This window comes from Anomaloglossus baeobatrachus, chromosome 11, assembly GCF_048569485.1.
Source record: "Anomaloglossus baeobatrachus isolate aAnoBae1 chromosome 11, aAnoBae1.hap1, whole genome shotgun sequence".
NCBI lineage: Eukaryota > Metazoa > Chordata > Amphibia > Anura > Aromobatidae > Anomaloglossus > Anomaloglossus baeobatrachus.
Window position 1 is genome coordinate 22,714,398 of NC_134363.1, and position 20,140 is coordinate 22,734,537.

The following is a 20,140-nucleotide window of genomic DNA, read 5'->3' on the forward strand; positions in this document are numbered from 1 at the left end:
TGCTTGTATTTTAAGCGAAAAACAGTTGGATGAGTTTCAAGAACCCATTAGTGAGCTTGTTATGATAGGGAGTTTGTAGCTCTTGGATCATTCTTTGTTTTGCTCCTTGCGGCTAGTTAAAGACCACATCCAAGCTTAGCCCAACTTTGATGCAGTATGGGGTGATGTATCTGTGGCGCCCCTGACGTGGTCAGGCACCACTGGGTACTGCACCCATGCTGGGACAGTGCTTCCAGGAAATTCCAAAGGCCAGAATGAGGTGTGTACGCACAGACACAAAGCAACCAGGTCTCCAATACCATTAGATGGGACCCTTGGGCAGTCCTAGAGGAGTCTGGCCTTCAATTCTTGTCAAGGGGTTTAGTGGAGAGGCTGGAAGCTAGGTTGCAGAGGCTGTCAGAAAAGAGGAGGAGTGAGCCAGTCTGCTAGTGAAGCGCAGCAGTTGCTAGGGGAAGAGAGGCGCGCGGAGACTAGTGAGACCCTGCACGTGTAGTAGCTGTTAGCGGGGGAGAATGGTTACCTGTTAGTCAGTCTGAAAGACACCTGAAGAGAGGTGGTCGAGTATGGGGACTGCTGGTGACTAGGCACACACGGGGAACAGGTCCCTAGAGTAGCCTCAATTTTAACTAGCTGCTAAAACCTGCCGGTGAGGGGATCAGAGATACCTCACCAACCAAACAGAGTCCGAGCCTCAGCAGCAACGCAGGGACCCATAAGGAGACAGTGCCAGAAGCCATCTCACCAGGTCCACGCTGCCGGCAAATGGGACAAAAAGGGGAAAAAAGGCAGTAGCGACTTCCCTGGATGAACCCCACGGTACTTCAAGTCAGGGGTTATCCAAAACAAGAAGCGCTAGGAAGGCAAGTTAATGGTTACCCTCAGATCAGCCTAAAGGAGTTCCTGGTTCCACCTGGTTTAATCTCAGCATCACCCGGGTTATTTCACGGAAACAACTAAAAGTCAGTAAAGAGCAGTTGAAAGACTTTCTGGACTAAGACTGAGTTATTCTGGGACCTGTTGTTCCACACACCCGAGCCCCTGGGGCCAGCCTCACTCACGGGAGGCCATACCACCCAGCTGCAGACTCCATCAGCCCCAGACGCTCGTTAAATCTGCAGTGGCGGTCACTCATATCCCTGACCGCAAACCGTGAGTGGCTTCATGACTCCTAGACAAATACACAAAATCAACCTACCTGTTGCCTGATATCCCCAAGTGTAGACCCTGTGGCGTCCCTGCAGGTGGAGTGATGTCCCTGGGGTGACCGCTGCGGGTGGGCTTCACAAACAGGATCAAGGACTAGACCTGTTTAGACAGGTTACAGTGCGCCTTAGCGGTCCGATCGAAAAATTTGAACAACCGCCATTTTGTCACCGTGGAAAGCGCGCGATTTCAAAAGCTACAGCCCACGCAGAAGAAAATTAACCGCCCACGAAGGGGTTTGTCGATCCCAGGATCACCGGAGCGTTCTGACACTGTGGAAGGAGAAGTTGGGGGTGGATCTGTCCCCGGACTGCGGGGACGTCCCAGTCCAGTGGGAGGAGAACAACCAGAAACGAAACTAAGGGGCACTTTGCACACTGCGACATCGGTAACAATATGTTACCGACACTGCAGCGACAGTCCCCGCCCCCGTCGCAGGTGCGATATATAGTGATAGCTGCCATAGCGAACATTATCGCTACGGCAGCTACACATGCACTCACTTGCCCTGCGACGTCGTTCTGGCCGGCGACCCGCCTCCTTATTAAGGGGGCGGGTTGTGCGGCGTCACAGCGATGTCACACAGCAGGCGGCCAAGAGGAGCGGAGGGGCGGAGATGAGCGGGACGTAAACATCCCACCCACATCCTTCCTTCCTCATTGGCGGCTGGGACGCAGGTAGGAGATGTTCCTCGCTCCTACGGCTTCACACACAGCGATGTGCGCTGCCGCAGGAACGAGAAACAACATCGTAACATCGGTCATTTCCAAATTATGGAAATGACCGACGCTACACCGATGATACGATTACGACGCTTTTGCGCTCGTTAATCGTATCAAAAAGGATTTACACACTACGATATCAACTGCGACGCCGGATGTGCGTCACTTTCGATTTGACCCCATCGACATCGCAAGTGCGATATCGTAGTGTGCAAAGTGCCCCTAAGCCTACAGCTTGACCAGAACCTGATGGGCAACCACAGAGATAAGATGGCGTCAGCGGATGGGGACAAGGGAGAACAGGGTTGGACCAGTCCCATGACAGCGGAGGAGCTGGAGGCAGAAATCAACAGAATCGCTGACTGTATGGAGGAGCAGTGGAGAAGAGAGGTGGCCGCCTGGAGAACCAGAATGCTGGGGGCGATTAGATGCCTGCGGTTGTCCGTGCAGCAAGGCCCGCCTGGAGGCGCCGCCCATGATGAGCCAAAACCACCGTCAGTGACCAATGCCCGACCATAGGATGTCTCCGGCCCAACGCCGGGTGAGTCTGAAGTTGCCCCTGTTCCACCTGGTATGCCAACCCCACCGGCATTGTTAGCAGAAGCCGGTGCGATGTCCGGTGCGATGTCCGGTGCAATGCCCGATGCGACGCCCGAGGCCAGACCAGATCAGGCCGCAAAGCCCGGTGTCCCAGTTGCCCGACCATGAGCAGTCACAGTGCCCCAGTCACTGACTGGGGAACCACCTCCTGCCCCCGGACCAGAAGCGGTTACAACGCCCCAGTCGCTGACTGAGGAACCAACACCTGCGCTCTGTCCTGAAACGGACAAGGAACTGGCTCCATTAAAGAAGGTACTGGATGCTCGGTTCCCAGCACACCTGGTGGAGAGGTACCTAATCAAAAAGCTGCCATTCAACCAACCGGAGTAGGTCGTAGCACACTCTGCGAGAGAGGGAGGCCATGAGGTCGCGCTGCTGTCCCTCCAAGGACCGGAAGAGGTCACAGCAACCTCCGCCAGGGAGGTAGAAGAGGGCCAGCCACCATCACTGCTGTTCTCTGGCCCACCGGAGGAGGCCACAGCACCCTCTGCAAGAGAGGGAGGCCAGGAGGCCGCACTGCTGTCTCCCCCCCCCTGGCAGGTGGAGCTGTTTGCCTAGAGTCCCAGCATGTCTGTCACTTGGTTGCCTGCTGATGACCAGGTGATGATAACGCGAAGACCAGCCCACAGAGAGCAGCGTCGTGTGAGAGCAAGACACCCCCTTGAGAAGTCCACCCCAGAGAGAGAGCAAGTGGAGGCCAGGGACCTGCAGGAAAAGCCGTCCCTGCGGCGGGCCAGGCACAAGGCCAGAGGTCCCCTCCACCGTGGGTTAGTGGAAAAATTTAACTGCCAAACGGGGTATGGGTTTATTGTGGAGGCAGGGTTAAAGAAGGCATCTTTGTGTCTCGGTGGGACGTGCAGTCACATCTGCAAAGGGGTCACCCTGGTCGTGCTTGCATATGGGGGATGTGGTGGGAGTTCACCAGGCATAAGGGAGAAAGAGGCTGGTTTGCCTTGGATGTGGTGCAGTGTCCAAAGGAAACTGTGGTGAGCCCAGGTTCTATCCCCACCGCTCCAACCAGGTCCCCATTGCCATCGCCACCAGGGGACGCCCAAAACCCAAATTCCAAGGGTCAGTGCACTGAAGTGCCAAGCACTGGTCTTGGGAGATGTAATTTTATTTAGTATAAAATGAAAATAAAGAAAGTAAAGTTTACAGTGTTTTAAGGTTGAAGTAACGTTTAAGGAAAAATGTGCCTGACTATAACCACAAACTCTCGCAGTGTAAAAAGTTACCTCAGAGGTACCAACCCCAGAGTCTGCCTGTTGAGGGGCATGGCTCTGCACCACCAAGGGGGACGCCTGTTTATGGGATCTGACCTCCAACACAAGGGGGCACGCCTGTTTATGGGGCCTGCCCTCCAACACAAGGGGGCACGCCTGTTGATGGGGCCTGCTCTCCAACACGAGGAAGCTGGTACACCTGTTTATGGGGCCTACCCTACACTGCCATCCTCAGGAGAGGAAGATTGTAGAAAAGGTCTGGGATACAGATGGCCCAGACCTGGTCACCAAAGGGACCGGTGACCTATCTCCTGAAAGTTTCTGAGTGGGACCAGGACTTGTGGGTGGTGGGTGGTGGTCATATGGTACCTGGTATGTTTAAAATGTAAATAACTCCCCTGTGTGGGAAAAGTTGTATTACTTTTCTTGTCTTTGCAGCCTGAAGACGTGCTGTTGATAACCAAGGCGGAATGTGGCGCCCCTGACCTGGTCAGGCACCACTGAGTACTGCACCCATGCTGGGACAGTGCTTCCAGGAAATTCCAAAGGCCAGAATGAGGTGTGTACGCACAGACACATAGCAACCAGGTCTCCAACACCATTAGATGGGACCCTTGGGCAGTCCCTAGAGGAGTCTGGCCTTCAATTCTTGTCAAGGGGTGTAGTGGAGGGGCTGGAAGCTAGGTTGCAGAGGCTGTCAGAAAAGAGGAGGAGTGAACCAGTCTGCTAGTGAAGCGCAGCAGTTGCTAGGGGAAGAGAGGCACTCTGAGACTAGTGAGACCCTGCACGTGTAGAAGCTGTTAGCGGGGGAGAACGGTTACCTGTTAGTCAGTCTGAAAGACACCTGAAGAGAGGCGGTCGAGTACTGGGACTGCTGGTGACTAGGCACGCATGGGGAACAGGTGAGGGGACCAGAGATACCTCAACCAACCAAACAGAGTCCGAGCCTCAGCAACAACGCAGGGACCCATAAGGAGACAGTGCCAGAAGCCATCTCACCAGGTCCACGCTGCCGGCAAATGGGACAAAAAGGGGAGAAAAGGCAGTAGCAACTTCCCTGGATGAAACCCACGGTACTTCAAGTCAGGGGTTATCCGAAACAGGAAGTGCTAGGAAGGTGAGTTAATGGTTACCCTCAGACCGCCCACCAACACCAGGGAGCACGCCTGTTGATGGGGCCTGCTCTCCAACACGAGGAAGCTGGTACACCTGTTTATGGGGCCTACCCTACACCGCCATACTCAGGAGAGAAAGATTGGAGGAAAGGTCTGGGATACAGATGGCACAGAACTGGTCACCAAAGGGACCGGTGACCTCCCTCCTGAAAGTTTCTGAGTGGGACCAGGACTTGTGGGTGGTGGGTGGTGGTGATATGGTACCTGGTATGTTTAAAATGTAAATAACTCCCCTGTGTGGGAAAAGTTGTATTAATTTTCTTGTCTTTGCAGCCCGAAAACGTGCTGTTGATAACCAAGGTGGAATGTGGCGCCCCTGACCTGGTCATGCACCACTGAGTACTGCACCCATGCAGTGGCGGTCACCCTTATCCCTGACCGCAAACCGTGAGTGGCGTCACGACTCCTAGAAAAATACACAAAATCAACCTACCTGTTGCCTGATATCCCCAAGTGTAGACCCTGTGGCGTCCCTGCAGGTGGAGTGATGTCCCTGGGGTGACCGCTGCTGGTGGGCTTCACGAACAGGATCAAGGACTAGACCTGTTTAGACAGGTTACAGTGCGCCTTAGCGGTCCGATCGAAAAATTTGAACCACCGCCATTTTGTCACCGTGGAAAGCGCGCGATTTCAAAAGCTACAGCCCACGCAGAAGAAAATTATCCGCCCACGAAGGGGTTTGTCCATCCCAGGATCACTGGAGCGTTCTGACACTGTGGAAGGAGAAGTTGGGGGTGGATCTGTCCCCGGACTGCGGGGACGTCCCAGTCCAGTGGGAGGAGAACAACCAGAAATGAAACTAAGGGGCACTTTGCACACTGCGACATCGGTAACAATATGTTACCAACACTGCAGCGATAGTCCCCGCCCCCGTCGCAGGTGCGATATATAGTGATAGCTGCCATAGCAAACATTATCGCTACGGCAGCTTCACATGCACTCACCTGTCCTGCGACGTCGTTCTGGCCGGCGACCCGCCTCCTTATTAAGGGGGCGGGTCGTGCGGCGTCATAGCGACGTCACACAGCAGGCGGCCAATAGGAGCGGAGGGGCGGAGATGAGCGGGACGTAAACATCCCACCCACATCCTTCCTTCCGCATTGGCGGCTGGGATGCAGGTAGGAGATGTTCCTCGCTCCTACGGCTTCACACACAGCGATGTGCGCTGCCGCAGGAACGAGAAACAACATCGTAACATCGGTCATTTCAAATTATAGAAATGACCGACGCTACACCGATGATACGATTACGACGCTTTTGCGCTCGTTAATCGTATCAAAAAGGATTTACACACTACGATATCGCCTGCGACGCCGGATGTGCGTTACTTTCGATTTGACCCCATAGACATCGCAAGTGCGATATCGTAGTGTGCAAAGTGCCCCTAAGCCTACAGCTTGACCAGAACCTGATGGGCAACCACAGAGATAAGATGGCGTCAGCGGAAGGGGACAAGGGAGAACAGGGTTGGACCAGTCCCATGACAGCGGAGGAGCTGGAGGCAGAAATCAACAGAATCGCTGACTGTATGGAGGAGCAGTGGAGAAGAGAGGTGGCCGCCTGGAGAACCAGAATGCTGGGGGCGATTAGATACCTGCGGTTGTCCATGCAGCAAGGCCCGCCTGGAGGCGCCGCCCATGATGAGCCAAAACCACCGTCAGTGACCAATGCCCCACCATAGGATGTCTCCGGCCCAACGCCGGGTGAGTCTGAAGTTGCCCCTGTTCCACCTGGTATGCCAACCCCACCGGCATTGTTATCAGAAGCCGGTGCGATGTCCGGTGCAATGCCCGATGCGACGCCTGAGGCCAGACCAGACCAGGCCGCAAAGCCCGGTGTCCCAGTTGCCCGACCATGAGCAGTCACAGTGCCCCAGTCACTGACTGGGGATTGGGGAACCACCTCCTGCCCCCGGACCAGAAGCGGTTACAACGCCCCAGTCGCTGACTGAGGAACCAACACCTGCGCTCTGTCCAGAAACGGACAAGGAACTGGCTCCATTAAAGAAGGTACTGGATGCTCGGTTCCCAGCACACCTGGTGGAGAGGTACCTAATCAAAAAGCTGCCATTCAACCAACCGGAGGAGGTCGTAGCACACTCTGCGAGAGAGGGAGGCCATGAGGTCGCGCTGCTGTCCCTCCAAGGACCGGAAGAGGTCACAGCAACCTCCGCCAGGGAGGGAAAAGAGGGCCAGCCACCATCACTGCTGTTCTCTGGCCCACCGGAGGAGGCCACAGCACCCTCTGCAAGAGAGGGAGGCCAGGAGGCCGCACTGCTGTCTCCCCCCCCCTGGCAGGAGGAGCTGTTTGCCTAGAGTCCCAGCATGTCTGTCACTTGGTTGCCTGCTGATGACCAGGTGATGTTAACGCGAAGACCAGCCCACAGAGAGCAGCGTCGTGTGAGAGCAAGACACCCCCTTGAGAAGTCCACCCCAGAGAGAGAGCAAGTGGAGGCCAGGGACCTGCAGGAAAAGCCGTCCCTGCGGCGGGCCAGGCACCAGGCCAGAGGTCCCCTCCACCGTGGGTTAGTGGAAAAATTTAACTGCCAAACGGGGTATGGGTTTATTGTGGAGGCAGGGGTTAAAGAAGGCATCTTTGTGTCTCAGTGGGACGTGCAGTCACATCTGCAAAGGGGTCACCCTGGTCGTGCTTGCATATGGGGGATGTGGTGGGAGTTCACCAGGCATAAGGGAGAAAGAGGCTGGTTTGTCTTGGATGTGGTGCAGTGTCCAAAGGAAACTGTGGTGAGCCCAGGTTCTATCCCCACCGCTCCAACCAGGTCCCCATTGCCATCGCCACCAGGGGACGCCCAAAACCCAAATTCCAAGGGTCAGTGCACTGAAGTGCCAAGCACTGGTCTTGGGAGATGTAATTTTATTTAGTATAAAATGAAAATAAAGAAAGTAAAGTTTACAGTGTTGTAAGCTTGAAGTAACGTTTTAGGAAAAATGTGCCTGGCTATAACCATAAACTCTCGCAGGGTAAAAAGTTTCCTCAGAGGTACCAACCCCAGAGTCTGCCTGTTGAGGGGCATGGCTCTGCACCACCAAGGTGGCACGCCTGTTTATGGGACCTGCCCTCCAACACAAGGGGGCACGCCTGTTTATGGGGCCTGCCCTCCAACACAAGGGGGCACGCCTGTTGATGGGGCCTGCTCTCCAACACGAGGAAGCTGGTACACCTGTTTATGGGGCCTACCCTACACCGCCATCCTCAGGAGAGGAAGATTGTAGAAAAGGTCTGGGATACAGATGGCCCAGACCTGGTCACCAAAGGGACCGGTGACCTATCTCCTGAAAGTTTCTGAGTGGGACCAGGACTTGTGGGTGGTGGGTGGTGGTCATATGGTACCTGGTATGTTTAAAATGTAAATAACTCCCCTGTGTGGGAAAAGTTGTATTAATTTTCTTGTCCTTGCAGCCCGAAGACTTGCTGTTGATAACCAAGGCAGAATGTGGCGCCCCTGACCTGGTCAGGCACCATTGAGTACTGCACCCATGCTTGGACAGTGCTTCCAGGAAATTCCAAAGGCCAGAATGAGGTGTGTACGCACAGACACATAGCAACCAGGTCTCCAACACCATTAGATGGGACCCTTGGGCAGTCCCTAGAGGAGTCTGGCCTTCAATTCTTGTCAAGGGGTGTAGTGGTGGGGCTGGAAGCTGGATTGCAGAGGCTGTCAGAAAAGAGGAGGAGTGAACCAGTCTGCTAGTGAAGCGCAGCAGTTGCTAGGGGAAGAGAGGCACTCACTCTGAGACTAGTGAGACCCTGCACGTGTAGAATCTGTTAGCGGGGGAGAACGGTTACCTGTTAGTCAGTCTGAAAGACACCTGAAGAGAGGCGGTCGAGTACTGGGACTGCTGGTGACTAGGCACGCATGGGGAACAGGTGAGGGGACCAGAGATACCTCACCAACCAAACAGAGTCCGAGCCTCAGCAACAACGCAGGGACCCATAAGGAGACAGTGCCAGAAGCCATCTCACCAGGTCCACGCTGCTGGCAAATGGGACAAAAAAGGGAGAAAAGGCAGTAGCGACTTCCCTGGATGAACCCCACGGTACTTCAAGTCAGGGGTTATCCGAAACAGGAAGTGCTAGGAAGGCGAGTTAATGGTTACCCTCAGACCGCCCACCAACACCAGGGAGCACGCCTGTTGATGGGGCCTGCTCTCCAACACGAGGAAGCTGGTACACCTCTTTATGGGGCCTACCCTGCACCGCCATCCTCAGGAGAGGAAGATTGGAGGAAAGGTCTGGGATACAGATGGCCCAGACCTGGTCACCAAAGGGACCGGTGACCTTACTCCTGAAAGTTTCTGAGTGGGACCAGGACTTGTGGGTGGTGGGTGGTGGTGATATGGTACCTGGTATGTTTAAAATGTAAATAACTCCCCTGTGTGGGAAAAGTTGTATTAATTTTCTTGTCTTTGCAGCCCGAGAACGTGCTGTTGATAACCAAGGTGGAATGTGGCGCCCCTGACCTGGTCAGGCACCACTGAGTACTGCACCCATGCTGGGACAGTGCTTCCAGGAAATTCCAAAGGCCAGAATGAGGTGTGTACGCACAGACACATAGCAACCAGGTCTCCAACATCATTAGATGGGACCCTTGGGCAGTCCCTAGAGGAGTCTGGCCTTCAATTCTTGTCAAGAGGTGTAGTGGAGGGGCTGGAAGCTAGGTTGCAGAAGCTGTCAGGAAAGAGGAGGAGTGAACCAGTCTGCTAGTGAAGCGCAGCAGTTGCTAGGGGAAGAGAAGCGCGCGGAGACTAGTGAGACCCTGCATGTGTAGTAGTAGTAGCTGTTAGCGGGGGAGAACGGTTACCTGTTAGTCAGTCTGAAAGACACCTGAAGAGAGGTGGTCGAGTACGGGGACTGCTGGTGACTAGACATGCACGGGGAACAGGTGAGGGGACCAGAGATACCTCACCAACAAAATAGAGTCCGAGCCTCAGCAGCAACGCAGGGACCCATAAGGAGACAGTGCCAGAAGCCATCTCACCAGGTCCACGCTGCCGGCAAATGGGACAAAAAGGGGAGAAAAGGCAGCAGCGACTTCCCTGGATGAACCCCACTGCACTTCAAGTCAGGGGTTATCAGAAACAAGAAGTGCTAGGAAGGCGAGTTAATGGTTACCCTCAGACCGTCCTAAAGGAGTTCAAGGTTCCACCTGGTTTAATCTCAGCATCGCCCGTGTTATCTCACGGAAACAACTAAAAGTCAGTAAAGAGCAGTTGAAAGACTTTCCGGACTGAGACTGAGATATCCTGGGACCTGTTGTTCCCCACACCCGAGCCCCTGGGGCCAGCCTCACTCACGGGAGGCCATACCACCCGGCTGCAGACTCCGTCAGCCCCAGACGCTCGTTTCATCAGTGTGGTCACCCATATCCCTGACCGCAAACCGTGAGTGGCGTCATGACTCCCAGACAAATACACAAAATCAACCTACCTGTTGCCTGATATCCCCAAGTGAAGACCCTGTGGCGTCCCTGCAGGTGGAGTGATCTCCCTGGGGCGACCGCTGCTGGTGGGCTTCACATATCTGCACAGAGGAGTTCAGTAAAAGAAAAATAAGAGTTACAAACTCTCATCAGTATGAGGCTATTGGGGTATTTTATTATTCCCTGTGGACAGAACACTACTCAGAAAACACAGGATTTGGGTACCACACTCGGTTAAGACTTTATTGGGTCACCAGCAGCATTTCGTACATTCCCAGTAAGAATACAAGATGATGCAAGTGACAGAGTCTAGCCCTTCTGCTGACTTTCCAGAGTTTAGAACCTCCTTGTCTTCAGGACATGCAGGTCCAACTCCACCGAGCAGCACACCACTTTTGGCAGTCAACAAGAGCGTTACAACAACAGAATCTTAATTACCTTTAACTGATCATATATTTCTGTAATCTCGGATCTCCTCAGATCTGTGATGTCAGATGTGGCTTCAGCCTGCAGGAACAAAAAGATGTGATTGAATTCAATTTTAAAGACACTGAGAGAATTAAGAAAGACAGGAGAAAGCAGCAAGCTTTGGAACCTGGTAGAGCCCAGCAAAGTATGTGGAAAAGTGACCGGGTTGTTCCACATTTTTGGGCTCAGCAGGTGGGCAGTGGAGCAGTTGTATAATCTACCAGCTGGAACCATGGCACATATGGTGAAGTCCTGTAGAATACACTAGTAATTGGAGAAGGCTCCTTTTAATATCCCTCAGCTCCCATTTCAGGGCATTGTGTCTCAGGGGATTGAGAGAAGATAATTATGGCTGTTCTCTCATTGTTCAATAGTTCAATTGTTCTATACACCGCAGGAGGCTGATGCTGTGAGGGTAGGCCTGGACTATAGGCCGTTTGTCCAGATGTAATAAGATGATCTGTGTGTGTAAATAATCAAAGTGTAGATATAATTGCATAATAATCTCTGTATCTATATGACAATCGCATAGAAGCTTCATAATATGATTCTAAGATGTGTGTTCAGCAGTGTGTTAACAAAGATGATGGAGCCAAAATGAACAATGAACAAAGAAGTATTCATAACATACTGAGAGAATTCATAATCTGTTGGTTCACACCAGCTGGGATGTGGGATGTGGGATGTTGACTCCTTGTTCTTGCTCCAAGGTCAAATGTATTGTGTAATCATGATTTTCAATACATAAGCCAGAAACTAGCTTCTGATCAAACAGTGAATATGTCATATTGTCTGAATCATTTATATCTGCGCATATTTGATTTGGAATCCATCTCTGTGACCCTGAAGACCCCTTAGCGGTCTCCCCCAACAATGCAACCCGCAATCAGCAGGCATTGCAATAATGTCAGCGGCCAGTCCAGCATGAAACAGTGGCCTTTGTCCCTTGTCTCACCAAACAAAGAAACAATATAACTGGTATAATTAAGAATAATTTACCCCACACAAGTGGCTAGATATTCGCAATTGACGCTAATTTGTCACAATAACGTTATGACTAAGGGTGTTTAGCACCAGAAATGGGCTGATTGCCATGTTAGCTGTGGTTACAGCTTTACAGTAGGTACTTGATATAAATTGACTTTCCTATGTCTAAAGTTGAAAATTAAATAAAGGGAAACCTTAAAAAACACCAAAAACCAGAATTCATCCCAATTGTAGAAAATTTATATCTGAAAAATATCATCTCAAAATGTTACATTTTTACTACTTTGCTTCTTTTGCCCAATAATCTTCTGATACGTGGCAATAAATGGCCAATCATGTAATAGTTGGTTGAGCTGAGAACTACAAGAGCAAGAACTTCTCTTTCTTGCAACCGTTTTGCTGCAGAAGGAGACCCTCTCTTTAGCACTCATATAATACAACGAGTCAAATTGTATTGGGTTGTCTTCATTATCGTATTTGCTCACTTACCTCACTGTTTCTCGAATTCTTTAGTCTTCTTCTATGAAAACAATAAATATGTTACAATTATTAAGCTTTTTTGAAGAAAAAAAAGGGAATCTTTACCAAAAGTTATTGTTACATTTTTTTTAAATCTTGCGAAAATCCCTTTTGATCTTCAGAGGATCCTGGCAACAAGTTTTCACTTTTCCTGCAGCACCACCACAGGGGAAACAAAGCATTACAGTTTATGTATCAATAAATTTTAGGGTTGTCTATGTAAGATTTGTAGATGCTGGATGCTTCAGAACAAGTGATGCTCTTTATAGCTGGTCTCAAATCTCGGACTCACAAGGTCCCAATATGGAATTTAGAAATGGGTTCCAAGGACCAGACAATGGAGAGATAAAGAGGTCACAGGGGCACAACGATGTGTCATACTTAGGATTTCAATCTTCTAAATACATGTTGAGTAATAATTTACATCACCTCCAAAAAGAATATGCAACTAATCCAAGCAACAGTAGGCAGATTACTCCAAATGTTGATAAAAGGATGATGTATTTCGATCCTACTGTATGTGAATAGATACCTATAGGACAGAATCAAATTTGAATTGTGCAATCAAAATCATATAAGAGAGGCTGCAAATATGGACTTTTATATACTTTGTATAAATGGTTCAACCTTACAGTTTGGATTATAAGGTACCGCCATGGGTACGGTCAGAACGCTAGGCAAGCTTCTTTCATAACATACTCTTGAGCTAGAGATTACCAGGGAACAGTCTGTAAGTCTTTTCTTTGTTATACCATGTTATTCTATGTTATGTTATTCATATACATTTGTGTTGCTTAATTCCATTTCATTGTAGGCACTGAACCTATAATATGTGTCTCAAACACAGGAATACTGAAACACTATCAACTTTTTATACTATCTTCCATGTGCAGGCTCCATATGCAAAATTGACTCTTTTAAAGGCTGATCATATAGAAGTATAATATTTTATACTCACTTTGATGTATGATTTGAATGCTTTTGTGTGTGACCCCATGTTCATTCATTGCAGAACACTGATATTTCCCGGCATCACTTTCGGTAATGTTGATGAGTTGAATGGTGACAATCTGGTCACTTATGTTCCAGTGAACCACCACATCTTCCTTATACCAAGTGATGGAAGCATTTGGGTTACTGTCTACAATACAGTTCAGAGATACAGAATCTCCGTCCTCCACAATCACAGCGGTCGGATCATTGGTGTCAACCCCTAAGAGAGAGATATGAAATAAATGTAATAAAGTCCTTCCTTTCTTCCATCTTGTTTTAATCTGATTCCTTAAAAAAGCAGTAGCTCATCTTGTTTTAACTCAGACAAAATATAGATGTTATTCAGTAAAAATGATGAATTAAAGAAGTAAAGAAAGTAGAAGAAATGGCTCATAAGTGGTGAAAGAAGCAGACTTCCTTAACAGTATATATTATAAAGCTTCTTACAATTTTTAGTACTATTGATTTATTCAAAGTATGTTGAAATGACTGTGATAATTTAAGCTTCTTTTCCTGTGAAGGCCTAGGCTATGAATCATTTGTCCAGTGTAATATAATAAGATGATCTGTCCTTTGAATGCTTTATGTCATATAGCTAATTAAAATATTAACGGAATGAATAACCAAAACTAATTATGCTTAGGGCTAAGTAGAATAAGTTTTTAGTTTCATGAATAAGTAACTAACATTCTTGAATAGAACAGATACTTGTCTGTAGTTTCATGAATAAGTAACTGACATTCTTGAATACAACAGATACTTGTCTGTAGTTTCATGAATAAGTAACTGACATTCTTGAATAGAACAGATACTTGTCTGTAGTTTCATGAATAAGTAACTGAAATTCTTGAATAGAACAGATACTTGTCTGTAGTTTCATGAATAAGTAACTGACATTCTTGAATGGAAGAGATACTCATCTGTAGTTTCATGAATAAGTAACTGACATTGTTCTATCCATAGACTTTCGTCTATGCACAGACACATGTGAATGCTTTACTAAGGAATGTTGCTGTACAGGAAAGACTGTCCAAATAAAAGAATGAGCTAGACCCAAGTTAATTGGTTGGTTAAGAGACAATGCAGAAAACTGTATAAGAATGCTATGCTTTGAATACAATGGTCAGAAGACCTCTACTGTGCTTCTTCCAAATATGTCTCTGTGGGGTCATTTTTCTGATTCATATAAGTCTGTGCAGTGCTGATCTGGAATCCTCCTCCAAGACCCTGAAAGACCCGGAGGTCTCCCCCAACATTCCCATCTAGTACATCTACAGTATTTCATATCCAAGCGATTTGACATAAATGTTTGCTAGGATGACATCTATCTCAAGAATGGGACTCCAGTGCATGCTGTTGGGAATAGAGATGGCCACACATGCTTGGCTGTCTCAATACAATTGTAGACAGCTCAGTCTGATTCCACATTTATCGGATGTGGTCTACAATTGTCAGAACTCTCATATATATGAACGGAGGAAGCCAAAGCCGTGAGCGCCAACCTTTCCATTCCTGGCACTGCCAATGGGACCTTATCCTAGACTCAAGCAGGAATCCGGATACACCAGCTGTTTAGGGCATTTCTTTTACATCATTGGGTTTTTGGAAATCAAGGGAACTTTTTCTTGAATTCCTTAAATTTTTTTGAATTTCTTAAGGTAAACTGACAACCAAAATCTCCAGTATTAAAGTTTCTCCTGGAGTAGTCACACATCTTCTGGGAGTGTATATTTGCAAATAACATCCGTATTTCCTTATTGGGGCTCTACTACATGGACATGACATCACAACAGTAATTTACCTTCAATGGTTATTTCGATAGACGGAGAATCTAGGGAAAAATAAACAAAGAAAGTCTTAAAAAGTCTGAAAACTTTATTTAAAATGTAACTATAATAATATGCTGCTTTCCATATACTGTAATATAGGTCAATGGGCGGGATCTCTTAAACATGAGAATTTTTGTTAATCTCAACCGTGAGACATTTCTTCACCCACCTATGAAAAATCCTAAAGGCCCCCATATACATTTATCATTTGAACCCATCGATTTTGAAACATCTGGCCAACCATCTGATGTGTACTGGGCCTACTGAGTCTTCCATTCAGAAAACATCAATGTAAAATGTAAAAAATAAACCGGCATCATGTGGGCACCGGGTCTCCCAAGGCTCTCATAACATTATCCTTCCATTTGAGCCCTACAGTCGATCATAGGCTGCTATTGCACTGCTGTGCCACAAACCTTGGACTTCCAAAGGAAGTAAAAGCGTAGCAATCCATTAGCAGCAACACATTGTCTGCAGGGCTCACGTTGCACAAAAATGTCATGCGAGGCTTGGGAGACCAGGTGCTAACATCGTTGGAAAAGCATCTGTACAGGAGGTGAGCATATAGTAAGTTATTTTACATTGGGGAATATAGTATTTAAATCCTGGGGAACTCTGCTAGGAGGTCAGGTTGCCAATTGCCAATCAAAGTCATCTACTTCCTATATAAGATCCTGGATCTTACTAAACAGTACCAATTATAGCTTCAGCTTTAGCTCCAATGATACCGGTCTTGTTGGTGAACCTTTTGATGGTGATCTTTGTTGCGATATTGAGCGATGTGAACATTCCCCTGTTGTACATTACTTCATTCCTTTTTTCATTACTCTTATTGTCTCTCCTGTGTGTTTTTAGTGCAGTGTGTATGAGTATCCATTCTCCCTTGTCCGTGTCATTTTGTGGGGTTTTGTTATTGGTTTTCCCAGCATGCCCCAAGGATAGGGGAGAAGTGGAGTAAGATCAGGGCTTGGACGTGGCTACCATGAAACCTACCACCAAGAGGTCCCAAGTGCCAGCCTAGGGGTTCCTGACCTGTTATTACATTTTCCATAAAAGCAACGTCATTATGTTTTTTGCTGTAGTCAGCACAAAGATGTTGGGACATGGAAGGAGATGACAAATTAAAACTGTAGTGAAGTGTGGAGTGGATGGGCAGTAAGCATGCCTGGATGGGGTGAGTGTCAAGCTGCCACCAGGGGGAGCCAGAGCTCTGCAGCAGAAGACACTAAACGGAGCAACGAGAGCCAGGAAGTAAATACACAGTGTTCTCGTACACTGCCTCACAGCACAGCTGGGGAGCTGAGCTGCGGGGGGTGCAAGGAATAGTCAGGCGAGCCGGGTCAAGCACAGTACGGGCAGAAGGAGGACCGGAGAAAATAGCAAAAGCGGAGTCAAGGTCAGGCCAAGGTCAGTACCAGAGGAAGATACCGAGTGGGGAGGTAGGAGAGGGGACAGAGGACTGGAGGGACAGAGGACTGGAGGGACGACCAGGGGACGGAACACAGACATGGGCATGGGGCACAGGCACAGGAGGATCAGGATATCACTCACAGGACCAGCAATCACAGGCAAAGCAGCGCTAAGGTTATAGCCGGTGCTGGTTCACTGGAAATGTTAGCTTTTAAGGCATCCAGGCTCCGGAAGTGAGGCCCGGGAGAAGGCTCCGCCCCCTAGCCATGTGGACGGGGAGGCGAACCATAACAATGAGTATAATTTTTAACCCTTTCTCAGACCTTTAGAGTTCTGATGGTTTTCAGCAAAGCAAATAGACGAAAATTGGATTTTCCTGAATAGAAGAATTTTAGGTAAATTCTCCTGCCTCAACTACTGCAACCTCCTGCTCTGTGGCCTCCATACTAACATGCTCACACTCCTCCAATGTTCCCTAAACTCTGCGGCCCGATTAATCCACCTTTTCCCTCGCTTTTCCCCAACCTCTCCTCTCTACCAATCCCTTCACTGGCTTCCCATTGCCCAAAGACTAAAGGTCAAAACCTTAACCATGACATACAAAGCCACCCACAACCTGTCTCCTCCTTACATCTGTGACTTAGTCTCCCGGTACCTATCTGCACGCAACCTCAGATCCTCACAAGATCTCCTTCTCTACTCCTCTCTCATCTCCTCTTCCTACAATCACATAGAGATTTATCCCATGCCTCCCCCATACTCTGGAACTCTCTGCCCCAACATATCAGACTCTCGCCTACCGTGGAAACCTTCAAAAGGAACCTGAAGGCCCACCTCTTCCGACAAGTCTACAACCTGCAAAACAATAATAAATTCAGTTTAATCAATTCTATTTCCTGGCTATCACCTATATTCTATACCATTCTCCTTCTGAAAAATTCACAGCAACAAAGGGCAACAGTGTTCACCTGCCTCGGCCACAGGATCAAATGCACTAACAAGATGCAGCGAAACCCTTAATAAAGATGGGTTTTTTCCTGCATCCTGTTTATGCATTTGATCCTGTGGCCGGGGCAGGTGCACACTGTTGCCCTTAGTTGCTGTGAATTTTTCTGTATTTTTTTAGGGAAAATTTAATTTTTCTTTTTGATGTTTACCATTCTCCTTCTGATTATTCAGAATCTCTCCATCTTAAAATGAGATTGAGATTATGAAAATGTAACTCTTATTTTCTCAATTGAACACATTACCCAATAGACAGACCTCAAAATATTTTAGTGCCAAAAATTTTAGGACTGGAAGAAAAAGGTGGATGGTGTAGTTACTTGAAATATACAACTTTTCCCGCAGCCCTGACATTACGGATGATATGTGATCAATATGACTTACACTCAACATTCAGAGTTTGTATCTCTATTGTGGACACATTTTGTTGGAAAGTCACTCTACAGAATAATGGGGTATTGTTGTGTGACTTCCTTGGAGTGAATGTAATCTTGGAGTGAAAGGATCTGCTCAGATTTTCATAGTGTATATTATAGTCCATCAGTCTTGTACCAGTCATGGCTCCTTCCCATGAAATATTTGGTGGTGCTATACGCCAGCATCTGCCAGGACTTGTACAAGTCATCGTCACCTCCTCCCCATCCACCAGCCTTGTAGAGGAGATTGTAGGTTTATCTGTGAGATCTAGACAAATACAAAATAATTTGACAACCGGTTCAATGATCAACAATTGCAATGGAAGCTGCCAGCAGTGGATCTTGATAATTACTCAGACGATCATTAATAACCTCAGAGAGAGCAACTGTAAGTACCAGGATTTCTGTACATGGCTCATGCTCCAAACTGAATAATATAAGAAAAAGATATTTTTTAAATTTTGTTTGACACTTTCACGACCAATGGCATAATGGTACGTCATCGGTAATGTCGCGGTAATCACATACAAAGATAATAATAATAATAATAAACAAATGTGGTATCTATCAGAAATAGAGCATCAATAACTTGAAAAGAAGAAGAAATCTATTAGCAATGAAGCAAAAATGTCAAGGGTGGCCAAATCAACAGTTTGTTACATTGTAAAAAAAAAAAGCGAGTGAACCACTCATGCGAGCATCGCTGTGCTGGGTGTGAGTGATGCTCAGCCCTGTGCGAGCTGCGTGCAGTGTTTGATCGGCTCACATTTGTGGTTAAATCAGCGTGATCAGATGCGAAGAAAAATTCCCAAAAAATAAATAAATAAAAACCCCGCCCACCCTGCCCCGAAAGTGTTTTGCTTGTGGGTCATTAGCAAAACACTTCAGGGAGGCGGGGTTTATATTTTTTTTAATTTTGGGGTGTTTTTGTGTGAGTACACTACATCTGATCACGCTGATTTAACCACAAATGTGAGCCAATGAAACACTGCACGCGGCTCGCACAGGGATGAGCATCACTCATAAACAAGCACAGCGATGCTCGATTGAGTGGTTCATACTCGTTACTCGCTCGAACTCCGAACCTAAACCTTGGGGTTTTGAAGCTTGTTCTCTCATATCATCATTCTCCTTCTGATTATTAAGAATCTCTCCATCTTAAAATGAGATTGAGATTATGGAAATGTAACTCTTATTTTTTCAATTGAACACTTTACCCAATAGACAGACCTCAAAATATTTTAATGCCATCTACTTATGAACAGTGTGTAATTGCTGAAAAGTGCTGTGCATGGCATAACGTAAGTAAGAATAATTGTGCATCTGAACTAGCCCAAGGTGCCCAAACTATTGGAGACATTTTAAAGTTGGGATATTATGGCACCCCTGAGGCTCCAGTCGCCACAGAGTATTGCACCTTATTCAAAGTGCGATATTCACCTCAGTTAAGGAGGGGGTTAATCACCGGTGATCCACATTCACACTTTACATACAGCTTAGGAGCCTTCTCACTGGGGAGCTGTGCTAGGGTAGGCAGGGGGGTTGGCTATCACGAAGCGTGGGACTTCCCGACAACCGACACTAGGATAACCACCTGGGGGGCAGGTTCCACTTGGGGTTAAAGTAGTAGCAACTCACACAACCTTCAGTCAGTCTTCCCGGGATATTAGTTCTGGTGACACAACACCACCATCTTCTCTTCATCTTTTTCCTTCACGAGGCCTGGGACTAGTAGCAGCCCAGGTTCCTCACTACTAGAGGGGCAACTCTTACAAAGAACATTTTTCCAACTTATTCGAGGTCGGCGGGGCCTATCCAAGTGGTGAGCAGTGCTACTACGGCAGCGACCGGATTACTTTAAAGAACTGTGAGTAAAGACACCTGGAACCGCAGCAGCCAACTCGGACTCTTATTACAGGTGCCCCACGCCTCGGCGCCCATGGCCCCCGCCACTACTACTCCCCTCATCGTCCTCCCCAGGGCCGGCTCCACCTGTGGGGAGCAACACCATCTCTGATGCTATTACCTTCCTCACCTGAGGACAGCAACAGCAGCGGCGGCTACTCCCTGGCCATGTACCACAAGTCGCATCGTGACAAACATCATCTATCCCAACCCCCTATTACCCCATTTATTGTGGGCACCTCGGG

At 48.2% G+C, this 20,140-nt stretch overlaps 1 protein-coding gene across 2 annotated transcripts in view; it reads right to left on the reverse strand.

Annotated features, from left to right (window-relative positions):
- The window catches only part of LOC142256097 (sialic acid-binding Ig-like lectin 14), a 34,414-nt gene that overhangs the window by 6,773 nt on the left and 7,501 nt on the right, over nt 1–20,140 (reverse strand). Inside the window, exons 4-10 of one of the 2 annotated variants that reach the window (XM_075327625.1) lie at nt 17,959–18,258; nt 15,132–15,161; nt 13,296–13,550; nt 12,767–12,869; nt 12,308–12,335; nt 10,802–10,870; nt 10,372–10,464 (exon numbers count right to left, since the gene is read on the reverse strand). In XM_075327625.1, the coding sequence (XP_075183740.1) occupies nt 10,372–10,464; nt 10,802–10,870; nt 12,308–12,335; nt 12,767–12,869; nt 13,296–13,550; nt 15,132–15,161; nt 17,959–18,258 (878 nt within the window). Of the gene's footprint in view, nt 1–10,371; nt 10,465–10,801; nt 10,871–12,307; nt 12,339–12,766; nt 12,870–13,295; nt 13,551–15,131; nt 15,162–17,958; nt 18,259–20,140 lie in introns of both variants that reach the window. The other variant, XM_075327623.1, reaches the window with a different exon arrangement.